Source organism: Eriocheir sinensis, chromosome 46 (genome assembly GCF_024679095.1).
Source record: "Eriocheir sinensis breed Jianghai 21 chromosome 46, ASM2467909v1, whole genome shotgun sequence".
Taxonomy (NCBI): domain Eukaryota; kingdom Metazoa; phylum Arthropoda; class Malacostraca; order Decapoda; family Varunidae; genus Eriocheir; species Eriocheir sinensis.
Window position 1 is genome coordinate 8,299,459 of NC_066554.1, and position 16,483 is coordinate 8,315,941.

At 42.1% G+C, this 16,483-nt stretch overlaps 1 protein-coding gene across 1 annotated transcript; it reads left to right on the forward strand.

Moving 5' to 3' along the window:
* Positions 1-8,117: 8,117 nt before the first annotated feature.
* LOC126980929 (DNA-dependent metalloprotease SPRTN-like) lies at positions 8,118-15,995 on the forward strand. The gene is made up of 6 exons (XM_050831386.1): positions 8,118-8,255; positions 10,187-10,351; positions 11,390-11,582; positions 12,434-12,542; positions 14,385-14,504; positions 15,750-15,995. The coding sequence occupies exons 2-6, from the start codon at positions 10,225-10,227 to the stop codon at positions 15,993-15,995; spliced, it is 795 nt and encodes a 264-aa protein (XP_050687343.1). The 5' UTR covers positions 8,118-8,255; positions 10,187-10,224.
* Positions 15,996-16,483: the final 488 nt, after the last annotated feature.

Sequence of the window (16,483 nt, forward strand, 5' to 3'; positions counted from 1 at the left end):
GCGATACATATTAACAAAACATATATGGTAAACATAATAACGAAGCGTCGACCCGATGAGCCAAAGCTCTTACACGGGCCTCGTGCATAAATACAATATTAAGGAGCAATTCTAGTTTATCAGTTTATATAAATGCACTACTACTTATACACCTACATACCTATAGCCTATATATAAACACAATCATATGCAAATACACCTACAGTACATACCTATAGCCTATACATAAACAATCCTATGCAAACAGATACACATGGATACTCATTCAACACAGCCAAACATGCACGTATATAGACATATACACAAACATAAACAAATTTGTAATCAACCATTCAGTCCCATATGAAACATACATATATAGGAATATACATTTGTACATATCATGAGCCATATCGCCTATATCACTGTACCATATAATAATTTGAGAGAATCACTAGCTTCCCAAGTGTGCTATTGTGTTGGGAGCTCAAGGCAATGCAGCAAGAGGAAAACAGCAAGAATCAAGAGATGTTCTACAAAGGGATACAAAAGTCTGTTATAACTTTTCTGAGCCAATACGCGCTACCCTAATCTAACCCAACCTAACATTGATTGTAGCATAAGCAAACCAACTTAGTAAATAAATAAAACTTAACACAGGTATGATTTGTGATCTGCTTACCTTTGCTGTGATGAGCTTGGTGTCAGGTACAGGAGCTGGAGTCATCATCACATTCTGTACGTATCCGGCGATGAAATACTTGTACGCCTCAAGGCTCTTGTAGGCCTTGAGCGACTGCCCTGTAAACAGCTTGCTCTTGCTGTTCACCAGATAGCTATATATATCATGGTAACCGATGTTGGGCAGGTCGTTTAAGAACAGCAGGGGAGCAGACTCGGGGTGTTTCCTTAATAAATAAGTGTCTATACCTCAAAAAGCACTGATGTTTTCGATGTATTTTAGCTTCGCAGCATTCTCAAGCGATCTCGCGTAATCACTTAACACAAATGATGCTGAAGGTCCAGCCATTTGCCCGCGGGTAGTGACTTGGGGATGGGGCACACGTGGTCCGTCTGCTCACTCTGCTGGGGAGGTGACCACCAGCGGGTTTGCTTACGACACACAAGGTGCAGACGACGCTATTTCGTGACGTCACTGCAAAACCTCTATACTGGCTCGGCCCCATATCCACAAGCAGCCAATCAACAGTCAGATGTGTCAGACCTCGCCACACTACAAGTTTTGCTTTTATGCTTCGTAATCAACTCATGTCGCATAATACTTACTTGCCTTTTTGCATCATTGGACAAGAGAAAGATTGCAGATTATGACTGTGTTGAAAACAACTCGCACTGACTAAAAATAAAGGATGTAATGCGAGTTCAAGTCAAAGACGGGTTATAAAGGTTTATACCACTTTTAATTGCATGCTGATTTTCCATAGAATTATTAAGCTACTATAAAAATAAACAGCGCCACTTGATCAAGAAAATTCAAGCTCCTGAATATGATGGTGTCAACAGGTTATCGATACGTTAGAAAGTAAGGGAGGTAAGCAAGTTTTTACACGAACTTAATAAATGGTAATATTAGGCTATGTGTGCTTTTACGCTACGAAGCCACTCGTTCATCGCTTACAATTTTGTATAAAAGTTTGCTTACCGGCCCCCTTTCTAACTTACCTAAAATATGTTGATATCATCTTCTTGAGGAAAATTTTCTTTGTCAGGTGGCATTGTTTCTTTTTGCAGTAGCTTAATAATTCTATGAAAAAATCGGCATGGAATAGAAAAACCTATTGGTGGAGTGGTGGGGTAGGGGTGGGGGGTCCGAAGCGGCCTAACTGCCTTGCCTAACTTCCGTCCCCAACCCGGAGATTACACTATTATTGTGTCCCAGTGTACATGGCAACTCCACATCCTTCATCATTTTAACAGAGATGTCTTTGGCTTCAAGGTTAAGAAAATGCATTAAAGAGTAGTTTTCAAGTACTCCTTTATGGACTATTACTACTCACACACTGTTGTTAATAATAAGGCAACAATATATTAATTTCATAAATTTGTTACATAGAAACTGTTTATGACGTCATTGTCCAAGCCCATCCTGCGTCGTGACTTGCTCGGTCTGGCCGACACATCTGACTGTTGATTGGCTGTTTTTGGGTATGGCTCGAAGGGCCAGCGGATCGGAGATGAGCACCGCAGCCATGCTCAGCTATAGCGTATGCACCCACCTTTAGCTTTACCTTTACTATGAGTGAACTGAATTATATTTTATCCTTTTGAAGGGGGATTATGCCCCTCCCCCTGAATTCTGCCTTAAATTGACAGTGCGAGTTGAACTTAATTCTCCCCCGAATCAATTTTGTTGACAGGGTGATCAGGAAAGTGTTGTGTAGAGTCATACGAAAGATTGGGTTGAGTGAAAAGATATATATAGTAAACGTTGCTATAAATAGGAATATTGATACAGGAGCTAACTAAAGATTAGGTAATTTAGAAAGATTGGATGTAATCTGAGAGAGGAATCACGCAAGGATGCATTCTACCACCAATCCTGTTTTGTTTACATTAAAAAATAGCTGATAGAGTGAGAAGAATGAATGCTGGAGTAAGAGTTGGAGAGTTGGGAGGGTAAGGATATACGAATACTGGTATGCGGATGATGCAGTAGTTCTGAGTAAATCAGCAGATCAACTTCACACACACACACACACACACACGGGGGAGCGAACTCCGACGCTTAATATATATGTTCGCCCGAGTGTTACGCAGTGACGTTACGAGGTCTCGTCCACATTGGCGTTTTTGTTACACGACGGAGTTGCCTTTACGATGTTCTGTCCGCGGGTGTGTCCTGCAGCACCGGACACCGGCACGCTAACCACTCGGTCACCACCTCCCCGTATATATATATATATATATATATATATATATATATATATATATATATATATATATATATATATATATATATAGGTATAAACGTTCAGTGGGAGCCAAACGTTCGTTCCTCAGCCTCACAGCACCCAACACGTAACAACTATGACGTGTAATGATGCACTCTTTGGTCACTGTCATGCGTCACAGCCACGATAAGGAATAAAGTTCGTTTCGGACGCATTTCCGTCCGGCGATCCTGACAGGGATGAGCAGGGAGGCCACATGGTATTTAATCTCCTTGGTTTTACCAGTTCGTCAGTCATGGCTCGTGCCTGGTTGAAGCTGCTTCCTGTAGTTGTTCGCTCAGTCATTTCTGAACGAAGTAAGCATTTTTACGTGTTTAAAATATGAGAAAAAATTTTAATAATTAGAATGTTGTACAAGTTGTCATATATATTGTATTCTAGATCTGTTTGTTAGGTGGGTCCACCATTTACGCTTTTTTTTCTTTTTTAACACCCCGGTCACTGAGTATACATATAATCACTCTGCTGGACGTCCTACAACTCGAGCAAATGCAGGCTAACAGAGCGGTGTTCGCAACTCTGTTTCTATACTTTACGTGCACTGCTGCAGGCAAACCGTACGGGGAAAAAGTGAAAATAAAAAAGTCCGTGTGAAGACCTGCTTTCTAGACCCCCTACCGTACGGGGGGAAAAAAGTTCGTGTGAAGCGAGCTTTGGAAGTCGAGTTGTCACTGAACGAGTCACAATTCATCAACCGTGCAGTATCTCGCTGTTGATTTGTCCTAAAAATAAAGCAAGACGTGTTTGATGAACATTTACATGATTATTAATCAGTGATGAAAGGAAAGTAAATCATTTGTGGAGCAGCTACATTGGAAAATTAATATACTTTAGCTGCCGTTCAGTATTTTTCTGTTATAAAAAGAGAAAGTGCAACTTTTGTCGTATACTAATATGTATCAATTTTTATGTGGTGTATTATTTATTATTAAATAATCTTTCTCTTTTTGCGGTCTGCTATAGGTTCTCGTAGTATTTGGTGGTATATGATTATTCTATTTTTCCCTGTGTAATCTATGCCTACTTGATAACTTTCACGTCATATATAAACTTCAACAGTTTGCTACACATTAAGGTAAATACGAAGCATGTCAGGAGTTGCAACAGTGATCCGCTCATGGGCCGCTGCGTTACACCGCTTTGCATCTCCGTGGTGCAGTGGTTAGGGTGCCTAAATACGAATCTGCGGGCCTGGGGTTCGAATCCCAGCATAGAAAGTCGGCACACAGCCCGTTAATCCCTCTGTTCACCCTTGCTGCCAGACATCTGTCTTCATTTCTTCGATAACACACTGCCGATCCCCTCTACATTAAACAGTCAGTCTACCCTTGATTCAAATTCTCAACTGGTAACTTCATATCTTATCTCTTGCTAAATCAGTATTCTCGAGGTTATGGGGCGCCATTTCTTGTCTCCACCAGTAATGTTCTTCGTCCCTCTCCACGTTGTTAACAATATACGAGGGCCTCGTCCACCCCTGTAGAAGGAGATCGACTTACACATCTCTTTTGAAGAGAGTAGAGTCAAGGGCTTTTCTCATCAGTTTCTCTCATTACATTGCAAGAATTATAAACTTTCCTGCTAGGGATTGTTTCAAAAGCTTTAGAAAAACAAGAGGGCATATCTATAGCACGGTAGTTTTTAGGATTAGAGCGGTCACCCTTCGTAAGCACAGGATGTATGTAGGCGTGCTTCCAGCAGAGAGGAAGACAAATGGTGAAAGACAGCCGAATAAGTTTGCCCAGGCAGGGCGTCACCACTGAAGTGCATACAGTTATTAAGGACAAAAGGAGGCATTCCAGTCTGTAAGCTTTTCGAGTATTCAGACCAGATATGGCTTATGCAACCCGACCCCCCCCCACCCCCCCTCCAAATAAACATAAGGGGGATGACTCACCTTGTGGTACGAGGGATGTTCACTTCTACCCCGCCCCCTTGCCCGGTGCATGACTCATTCCTTTCCTTGACGTGCAGTGGCGTGACGGGGAGGGCCAAGCAGTCGCCGACCACAGTGCCTTGATTTTTTTTCCGGGAGAATCAGTGTTAACATTGAACAATTTTAATTTCTCTCTCTCTCTCTCTCTCTCTCTCTCTCTCTCTCTCTCTCTCTCTCTCTCTCTCTCTCTCTCTCTCTCTCTCTCCGGAAAAGAAACCTCGTGATAGATACAACCTCCGGGTGTCCGTTCTCTGTAATTCATCATCAGCCGTTAAGACAGCTTTCTACGTAGTATATATATTTTTTTTTTTATAAAGCAACTTGGCATTTAGATTATTTCCACGTGACGGGATCGAGGACCCTGATGACATCCGTTCTCCCAACGTAGCTACTAGTGGAGGAAACATGAACATTCCGCTTCTCTTGTCATCAAAATAACACTATCAGCACTGGCCTTGTGATGACGCGAGGTGTGTGACATGAAGGCACTGTGACCCATTTGACCGTTTTCAATTGATACGTTTTAATTAATTAAATTATACGTTAGTAATTAATCAATACATATAATACATTCAGCTGATGGTTCGATGCATGACGTCACGATTGCACCACGATACGCATAGGCTACGTTTCGTAGCGCTGCAGCTGATGCAGCCAGCGGCCACCCAGCCTCACTAACACGCGAACCTAATTCCAGATGACGGGTCACCAAAACCACCAATATGCACCAGGAGGTGGTTGCTTCGCTGCCTTGTCTTGGTGATTATCAGTGGCCTCATTATATCAAATGTTTACTGGGTGGTTACCTGCCACGCCCCTCCTCCCAGAGACATACCTGTCGATGGGACAGTGTCAGGAGCTCCCATCAACCCAGCCGAGTCTAACAACACTGAAGGGCCTGTGACTCCCACGCTGCCGCTGACTGACAAGGAGATTGTCATAATGCAAGAAAAAAGGCTGCAATCCCTGCCAAGGTGCAAGCCCATACTTGTACCGGTCTGGATTGAGAAGGAGCTGAGCCAGTTCGACAGTTTGTTGGACCATGTTCTGCAGACGACGGTGGTGGCCGTAGAGCGGTGCCCGGATACCCTAGGACTCTGCTACGATAGAAGCCGTTGCCGCGCCACGAACTCCACCTTCATGGAAGTCATTGTTGGGTATTCAAGAAAAAACATCATCGGGAATGTGAAGAAGGAGGTGAGGAAGGACCTCGAGTGTTCATGTCAGTAATTAATAATTTTGATAATAAAATGTTAAACCTGGGGGGCTCCCGTGGTCCCGTGGTAGAGTCTCCGCCTTGCGCTTCGGCGGGGTGCCAGAGCGTGGGTTCAAGACCTATCAGATGCCATGGGGGTCGAAAGGTACATCGGCTCTTTCCGACACCCTCAGCCCCGTTGTTGGGCCTCCTTGAAAAGAATTGGGTATCTCTCTACCAGCCGTCTGGGGGGTTGCACGGCATGCACGGCCTTCCTCCATTGGGGTATATCCCCAACGAAATACCAAAAAAATAAATATGTTAAACCTGACACTCCATGTACGGTAGTGGCCTGTGGTTCATCAGGTGTAAGAATGTTCATTCATAACATTTCGTTATACCATTCTGATGTGTATATATATATATATATATATATATATATATATATATATATATATATATATATATATATATATATATATATATATATATATATATATATATATATATATATATATATATATATATATATATATATATATATATATATATATATATATATATATATATGTATATATATATATATATATATATATATATATATATATATATATATATATATATATACATATATATGTGTGTGTGTGTGTGTGTGTGTGTGTGTGTAATTAACCACTTCCTGATCAAAAGCTGCACTCGTCATCGCCAACAAGTACCGATCTCTGGGTACTGCCAGGACTTCACACTCCACACACACACCATCCACCCTCAGCACGTACTCAGCAGGGGACAGTAACCACTCCATGTCAGCGGAAAAATCCCGGCCCGTTATATGAGTGTGTGTGTGTGTGTGTGTGTTATTGTTAAAGTTGGGGTCATAATTTGAGGCGCATCCTGTGGCTTCTCTGTGGATTTGTTGGCGAATGGTGATGTAACACTGTCAACAGTGTGTTTTATCTGTTCCACGCACACCACTGTACGTTTGTACTTAATTGTTCCTCCAGTTATGTGATAGTAATAAAAACTGGTAAAGCTAAGGTGTTTTGTTTGCGACCTTGAGTCCTTTACTAACGCCTCATCTCTCAAGAATGATGTAAATGCTAAGGAGGTTACGAAGACTTCATTTAAATTTCCTGCCTCGTGTCTCTTTTCTAGGCGCCCTAAATACTTTAATTGCTGGGGACGTGAGGAAGGTTGGCTGGGGCATTAATAATTAGCTGACCGTAAGAGAGAGAGAGAGAGAGAGAGAGAGAGAGAGAGAGAGAGAGACCCCCGTGATGTCATGCCTATTTCTTCCATTCTTCCTCCAAGGGGTGGAGCAAAACCCCTGTGACGTCATGCCCTCTCCTTCCATTCTTCCTCCAAGGGGTGGAGCAAAACCCTTGTGACGTCATGCCCTCTCCTTCCATTCTTCCTCCAAGGGGTGGAGCAAAACCCCTGTGACGTCATGCCCTCTCCTTCCATTCTTCCTCCAAGGGGTGAAACAAAATCCCTGTGACGTCATGCCCTCTCCTTCCATTCTTCCTCCTTCCATTCTTCCTCCAAGGGGTGGAGCAAAACCCCTGTGACGTCATGCCCTCTCCTTCCATTCTTCCTCCAAGGGGTGGAGCAAAACCCTTGTGACGTCATGCCCTCTCCTTCCATTCTTCCTCCAAGGGGTGAAACAAAACCCCTGTGACGTCATGCCCTCCTTCCATTCTTCCTCCAAAGGGTGAAACAAAATCCCTGTGACGTCATGCCCTCTCCTTCCATTCTTCCTCCAAGGGGTGAAACAAAATCCCTGTGACGTCATGCCCTCTCCTTCCATTCTTCCTCCAAGGGGTGAAACAAAACCCCTGTGACGTCATGCCCTCTCCTTCCATTCTTCCTCCAAGGGGTGAAACAAAACCCCTGTGACGTCATGCCCTCTCCTTCCATTCTTCCTCCAAGGGGTGAAACAAAACCCCTGTGACGTCATGCCCTCTCCTTCCATTCTTCCTCCAAGGTGTCACTGGCTGCGGAGAAATATCAAGCCACCTGTAACATCAAGATCAAGATCGAGAACACCAGGAAAGTTTGGATTGCCGTGCTAAGAGGTCGGTCGTCGGTGCGCGGCTCCTCACGTGACATATTTGCACCGCGGGCAGACGCTAGTGGGCAGCGGACCTTGAGGCAGCTGTTGTGCTTGTCTCGGGCAAGTGTCAGGCGCGGTACATGACAAAACTTGGGCAGTGTAGTGGTCAGGGGTAAGATTGATGGTGCGTTTTTACTTTTGGTTAATCTAGCCAACAACTGCTTCTAATATACCGAAAAAATAACATGGGTACTGCATAGGATACTTCTTTTTCTTTACTTTCCTTTACTTTTCCATTTTTTCTTTACTTTTAAGTTTTTCCGCCTTCATATTATGGTTAAGGGACATGTATTTCGTCCCTTAAATATAATATGGAGGCGTAATATTGTATTTTGGAGGCGCGTAGTGAATCTCCACAATTACCCTTTACTCTTTTATCAGTAAGTATTTCCTTGGGTGTTTTTCAGGCTTTAGGTTGACTAGCCGTGATAGACTTGGCAAAGGTATGATAGGTTAGGTTAGTTAGTAAAGATTTCTTGTTTCAGTCGCTACTGTTTTCCGATAACTATTTTTCCTGGTAGATTTTTGGTGTGTGTTTTGAAATATTCAGGTTGTTTTTTGCAGAAATTACTTATTTTATTTTATATATTTTTTTATCAGTCCAGTCCAATAGTAGGCGTGGGATTGCCTTTGTAACGGCTTCCACTTATTCTTTATTCTTGATTCTTGATTGGCGTTGTTGTCTTTTAGTTTTGTTCAGTTTTCTTTTTCTTCTGTTCCATATTGTTGTGATATTGTTTTTTCTGTCTCCAATTTCTTCCAGAGTTAATGTTTGGAACACCAGTATATCGGCTATTAGTTCTGCCCCCTTTATTTTGCCCCCATACTGTGTTCATAACCAGTCATTTCTAAGAGAACTAATATGCATTAAAACTTACAGGAAAAAACTATTTAATCCTCTTAAATAATGTAATACACATGTAGGTGATATTTCCAACACAGACTATTTGCCCAACACAGCGCCCCACTCTGCACGCCACTGTGTACCCCTGCTGCCGCTGCCCCGCTCTGTGCTGCATGCCCCCGCTGCCCACACTGAGGGTCACTGCTCAGGGCGAAATGCTTCACAAGCATATATCTAATGTGAACCAATTAAATTTAATCTGACCAAACATCCTAATGAGAGCGGGGAGAGGCTACACCCCCTGCGACCCCCCACCTTAACTCAACCATCATTTGAGGTCTTACATGCCTTATTGTGGTGGGTTTGGGTGTTTTTAAAGTAGCACTGCACATTTAACCTCTAAAGGACAAGCTAGAGGGCAATTTTCTGCTCACAGAGATGTGCTGTGTTGATAAAATTTGGCTAAATAGGTGTTCTTCTTCAGTGCCCTGTGTGACAACTTCAGACAAAAACACTAGAGTTCATAGTGCTTTTACACTGCCATCTTTCATTTACATGATGAAAGAAACTAGAAATTCCTCGGTTGCAGCACGGCGAAGATATGATGTTGGGAAGGACAAATTTTGGCAGGAAAGCAGAATACAGGAATTCCCTCACCCCACCTTTCTGCCTTTCTCCGCCCAAGCAGGAATTCCCGCCAGCAGTCCTTTAGGGGTCAAGGAAGTGGAGATGGTTGGTCTCTAGGGTGGGATTGAATAAAGAAGTACATCTGGCTTGCTCACTACACGAAACACCTACTACGTGAGGACCTGAAAATACAACCCACAAACTTAAAGTTCACGAGTTGAACCTATACTTCATGAGGTGAAGGCAGGGAATGGCTTAAATTTGCAATACCAATGACCATTTCGGACAATGCGTGACTGAGGAGCGAGGCGGTGGCAGGGTGGGCCACCTGTAGCTGTTGTTTACACTCCACTGCTTTGATAGCCATGGTGGGAATTTCAAAGTTATGCCGCATGTTTATGAATATTTCACATTTACATTTTTTTCTAGTATAACCCATGAATGATTAAATATGCAGATAAAAAGGGAACACTGTACCCCCATTTAGAGCCATCTTTCTCATGTCAGTGTTCTCTTTCAGAGCCTCAGCAGATGATGGTGTGGTCAACACTCTGAAGGATGAGTGAGATAGACCTGACCCTTGCCCTCCAGCTGCAGGCTCAGTTTGAGGAGGAGCTGCGCGTCAGCCTTCTAAAGCAGCATGAAGAACAGAAACACAAGACAGAAGACGTGCCACTTTATCTAGGTAGTGGTGCCACATGTCATTGATAATTAACATTGGTTTTAACCTGATGTCAATGACTTAATATAGTCTGCAGTGGTCGGTGTAATCGATTATTTGTTATCAGCTACTTTGATTACTGTCTGAGAAAATATTGTACTCAATTATTTTTTTCAGTAATCAAATTCTTGAAATGATTACTATGGAGGATTTCTAATTATATTTAAATTATTTGAAAATATTTCTCTAAGAAATGATAATAAATATGAGTATATACATTTTCTTAATGCAACTTTCGTATGTATAGTCATAATAGGAAGCTTTTGAACAATGAACAGGTTTCTTAATTAGAATTCTAAATCAGAGAAAGATGTAGCTAATGAAAAAAAAGAATGTGAATTGGAATATTGAGAAACAGAAGCAGGGCGGCCCAAACTTTTAGGGCACTGCTGTAATGGTAGTGGGTACTAGGTACTGGGCTATAACATCAAGGAGGGGCATTGAAAAACCAACCTATGATCTCAAAATCCAGTAATCGTAAAGGTAATCGATTACTTTTCACCAGAGTAATTAGTAAGCACGATTACAAAAAGCTTGTGGTATCGCCCACCACTGATGGTCTGACACAAATATGAAGGCAGTTTGGGCGGGGCTCACTCAGGGCCACAACACTAACAAATCTAGCCTTCAGGGTAAGGACAGCCATTGGAGTAGCTGTCACTGAGCATGGAGGTGAGGCAGGGAGTAACATGGACTTGATCGCTGATGTTGGAAATAATAAGTGTCAGGTGTTATGGAATTTGTACAATTCTTTGCCATTATTCTGAAAAGCAACATATTTATAACACTATATAAACTTATTTAATGTATACAGAATATTAAATACACAATTTCAAATAGTAAATAGCTGACATAGGAGATAAAGTGATGTACTGAGGGTGATGTAGCAGCACTGTGGAGAGACTCGGGCCCAAACCAAACTAACTTCATAGCTGAATCTTTAATATGTAAATCTTATTAAACTTTCTAGGTTTCTTTTTTAATATATTTTTTCCTTTCCAGAACTACACAAAAAGGGCAGGAAACCATTGGAAGAGCCTCAACAGGAGAAGCTCTCCGTCTCCCTCATAGACCCCACATGGGAGCTGATCGACCCCAACCCTGACGTCCACACCCTCTTCCTGACCTTCAATAATCAATTCTTTTGGGGACGTCTGGCCGGGGTGGAGGTGCGCTGGAGCCCTCGGATGACGCTGTGAGTAGCAGGCAGCAAGGCACCTGCCACAATGGTTGCCTAACCCTTGGTGAAGTGATGCATTTCCTGATGCTGCATAACCGTATATATATATATATATATATATATATATATATATATATATATATATATATATATATATATATATATATATATATATATATATATATATATATATATATATATATATATATATATATATATATATATATATATATATATATATATATATATATATATATATATATATATATATATATATATATATATATATATATATATATATATATATATACTAGTTTTATAGAGAAAAATCAATTCATAAGGTATTATCACAGTGGCAGCACTCTTGATGCATCACACTAGAGCAGCAAATATCCTAATTAAACAAGTAGTTGTGACCACATACAGCAAATAGTAAATTTTGGGGTAAAGGTCACAGGTGGAGAGAGAAAACCAGAGCATTTGCCAGAGCAGGATAGAGTACACTAAGATATGGCAGAGGTTAAGTACATTGGGAGAGTTCATTGTCTTGCAGTGGCCTAGCAGTGGCTGCTGACGATATGCAAGGTCTCGTGTTAAATTGATGATATAACCAATATGTCAAAAATTGACATTCTACTTTACTAGGTATAATGTTCATTTGTTTCTATGTGTATTTTAGTTCTCAGATTTTGTAAAACTGAAAGGAATGTAAGAAATGTCTAATGTAAAAATGGAATGTGTTAGTTTAAAACAGGTTCACCTGTATACATTGCCTTAATATAAGAGTAAGTGGAAAATAGTCCAACCCCAGTAATTAAGTCTTCAAGTCTTTATTTCATATATCAGATTGAACATTGCAATTACAGATGTGCTGGTGTGTGTTCCTATGAAGGCCGGGGAGGACTATGCTCTGTACGGCTCTCACTTCCTTTACTTAAGCTACGGCCACGCAAGGACCTGGTAGAGACGTTGCTGGTGAGTAGTTTCATGTTCTTTCAGTAAGGCCCCCTTCACACGAGCGGTTTTCTCCCGCGCGGTAGTATGGCCGCACGGGTGGGTGTCTTAAAAGGCATGTCTTCACACGAGCGGTTTTCTCACGTGGTTCGTCTGCAGCAGCGCACAGAATAGTTATCAGTTTGTCTGTGTTTGTTCGAGATGGAGGACGTAAAGAAGATAAATAAATAAAATGATAAAATGAACAGGGTGTTAAAAAAGAAGCGACTACATATATGGTGGACCCACCCAATAAACAGCTCAAGGCTCCTTCAAGGAGCATTCCATACATTATATTCTGACCTGAAAGCTTATGAAGAAAAGTTTTTCAATATTTTTCTTCATGTCATTTCCTACACTTGAAGAACTTGTGAGCAAAATGAACCTCTGCCACAGATTAACCACAACTGCCACTCGGGGGAAAACCTCCAGTCTGAAGGGCTCCATGGACTTCTATAGTATTCTGAACCGCCTGGCACCGCGCGGGTTAGCAGTGCACGCGGTTGGTAAATCACTGCCGCGCGGGAAATTAAGCCATGCGGCACCGTGCGAAGGGCCTCATTGAACATAATTGATTTCTAAACCGCGGGAGAAAACTGCTTGTGTGAAGGGGGCCTAGAGTCTTTGCAAAGTTTTCTCAGTTTTACCAACTCTTATCTCATCCCTTCTAGTTTTAACTTTCATATCATTGCACATTTTTTTGAGATCTTTTGTTTCTTATGTAGTATACTGCTGCTATTCACTGGTGCATTTCCTCATAATAAATTTAAAATATGCTACTTCTGGTGTTCTAGTTGTGCTAGTTCTTGTGCCATAATGTATGACTCTTGTTTGGCCCATGCTGACCCCCACTGCTCCACTTGAATGATGTCACTGAAGTTAGGATTAATTGAAGATCTGGGCAGCATGTGGGTAATCTTCCACCATTCAGCCATGGTTGAAAATTGTCAGTGTGCTTCGGCGGGGCTTGAACCTAGGTCCTCGGGCTCACCACACCTGCACACTGACCACTCAGCCACCACCTCCCAGCTGATCCATTGTTCTATTTGGGTCACCCCCCCCCCCCTCACACACACACACACACACACACTCACCTGCAGGGAGTTGTTTGGCTCAGAGCTCAGCTGAGTGCAGGTGTCTGACGATGCCCCTGTTGCCCTGCTCAGCCCTGTTAACCCTCAGGACTTTCCTGGGTTTGAAGATCATGAACGGCTGCAATACGAGAAGCATGGATTGCCTAGGAAGGCTGCCGCATGTCTGGCTAGCCATGGAAGAGGGCTGTGTTGATGGTGGCATTGGTGAAGGCTGTCAGTCAGCCAACACTCCCAACTCCTAACTTCTTTATCCAATAGAGACCACATTCAAAGTATTTAAGAGCAAGTTTTTGTTGCCTTTTCCTGTTAGCACATACTTATGTTTATATATAAATGGAAGTTTAGTTGTTAAAAGCAGGTGAAATAGAACAAAAACAAGTCAACTTCTGAAAAGTTCCAGTCTCTTTTTATCTTTTACAATTTAAAGTTCCAGAACTAGCGATGTTTTTTCAGTCTCTTAACACCGTTAGACATTGATTGGGCCCCACTGTATAGTAGTTTCTTATAATAACTACCAGTAGGTAATTTTGTTAGACTGTTAATAAAAGGGAAGCAAACTAAAGTAAATGTGAAGGTCAAAATTTTGTTTATCTTAAGCCCCAAAAAATTGTAAGTTTTCAGCTAAATATGACCACAAACAAAACACGCTAAAGCACAAGAGCAGCTGTACTGATAAACTCAGCATGGTGGATTACTTCTTAATGATGGTAACTGGACTCCTCTTTTCCAGCACGAGATGATCCATGCCTACCTCTTTGTCACGGCCAACAACAGGGACCGGGATGGCCATGGCCCAGAGTTCCACAAACACATGTATCGCATCAATGGAGCGGCTGGCACTAACATCAGTGTAAGTGCTGAAAACTTGCTTCATTGTAACCTTTTATTTTCCACATTAAACAGAAGATTTGAGTGGAAACAAGGTAAGAAATAAAGTTTAGTGGTGTTGTCGTAGAAACTCCTCTCATTTAAAAGCAAATAAGCTGCTATTACATTCTTTGAACTAATAAATTGCCACATTCACAGCAGAGGCAGAATAAAAGTGGAAGTACCTTATGGTCGAGTTAGCAAAACCTTTTTGACCCATTTTCTCTCAGCTTTCCATCAGTTTGCCTACACCTCCATGAACTCCCCCAAAGAAGTGGCCAAATTGAATAGTTCCTTTTCACAAACATATTTCTTTCTTGTAGTCTTATCAGTCTTCTTTTTCAGCTTTCATTTTATACTCTGCACATCTCACATAATAAGTTGTATTTTTGGTAAATATACCATGTAAAATCACTCTCTTATTCTGTCTTTACTAGACAGACATCTCACACAAGTTGTTATCTCTTGCACAATCCAGCTTTCTCCAAACATACTGTAATACATGCATACATTAGGATCTGTCATAGGCACACCCAGTGTTTTTTTTTTTTTTGTTTTTTTTACGGAACGCCTATCGCACCGGTAGGCTTTCTTGAGGGGCCTGGATGGTAGTCGGCCCCAGCCCGTCATGGCGCAGGCAAGTGTTTATAGTGGCGCCATCTTCTCTTGGCTCATGCTGCCCCCCGGAACTCGTTCTTGATTCACTTGGACGGTTTCCTCTAGAGTCCGGGCTGATGGGTGGTCTTCAGGACAGCATGTGGGTAGTTTTAAGCCGCTCGGCAGTGACTGAAAAATCCGAGGTGGTAGCGTGGGGATTCGAACCCGCATCGTCCATCCCGCGGTGAATGTGGGCCCAGCACACTACCACTCAGCCACCACCTATGCAAATTTGCATTCAGACACCATACCTATTTCTAACAAAAATGAAATAATGAATGAAAGTATTTGGTGTGGGTGAAAATTGACTTGGAAACAACGTATTTTGAAGTGTGAAACGTCTTGAGCTGGCCAAAAGGGAGCGGATGCAAATAGTCATGGAAAAGTAAACATTCAAAAACTTATCATGTACCAAGGGGTTAAGACTTACTGCACACAAATCAAGTATACAGGAACTATGGGGTGTGACTTTTAGTTTTCCACCTTTACTGATATTTTTCCATGTAGGGAACTTGGGGAGTATAAAACAGGTAACTGTCAGAATTTCAGTTAATTGTCATGTTTGCTTCAGGTGTACCATACCTTTCATGATGAGGTAGATGTGTACAGACAACATATTTGGCAATGTAATGGGCCATGCCGGACCAGGCGACCTTACTTTGGCTTGCTGAAGAGGACCATGAACAGAGCTCCTGGCCCTACGGACCGCTGGTGGGAGCAGCACCAACAGACCTGTGGGGGTACCTACATCAAAATCCAGGAGCCTGAGAACTATGGGGCAGCAAAGAAGGGAAGCAATGCAGCCAGTAAGTATTAGAAAATATCTTGTTCGGTCAAAAATAATCTCAAAACATCACTGCATATTCATATCTCAGAATAGTAACCTGTTTTACTTAGTAAAATGTGGATTCATCTTGTAGCACTGGTAAACTTTCTTGATGGGGCCTGATGGTTGGCCCCAGCCTGTTAATGTCTCAGGCAAGTGTTTTATAGTGCTGCCATTCTTCTTTGGCTCATGCTGCTTCCCAGAGTTCCACTTGATCCTCTTTATAGAGTTTCACTAGAGTCTGGGTTGATAGGTGGTTATCAGGACAGCATGTGGCTAGTGATGACAAAATTATCAGCTTGTAGCAGCAGGCAGAGCTAGAACCCAGGTCCTCCAAGACACCATGCTCGCACACTGTCCACTCCACCACTTCCTCTGTGTATCTTTTCTCCTACAACAGCAAAGCGGGAGTGAGGAGGTTGAGCCACAAGAAAGAAGAAAGCACTGTAAAGCCTTTGGAGGAAATATTAGCGTGTTTG

Coding starts and splice junctions, on each gene's coding strand:
- LOC126980929 (XM_050831386.1), top strand. CDS start 10,225: ATGAGTGAGATAGACCTGACCCTTGCCCTCCAGCTGCAGGCTCAGTTT. Junction 10,352..11,389: donor AGACGTGCCACTTTATCTAG/GTAGTGGTGCCA, acceptor TTTCCTTTCCAG/AACTACACAAAAAGGGCAGG. Junction 14,505..15,749: donor CGGCTGGCACTAACATCAGT/GTAAGTGCTGAA, acceptor TGTTTGCTTCAG/GTGTACCATACCTTTCATGA.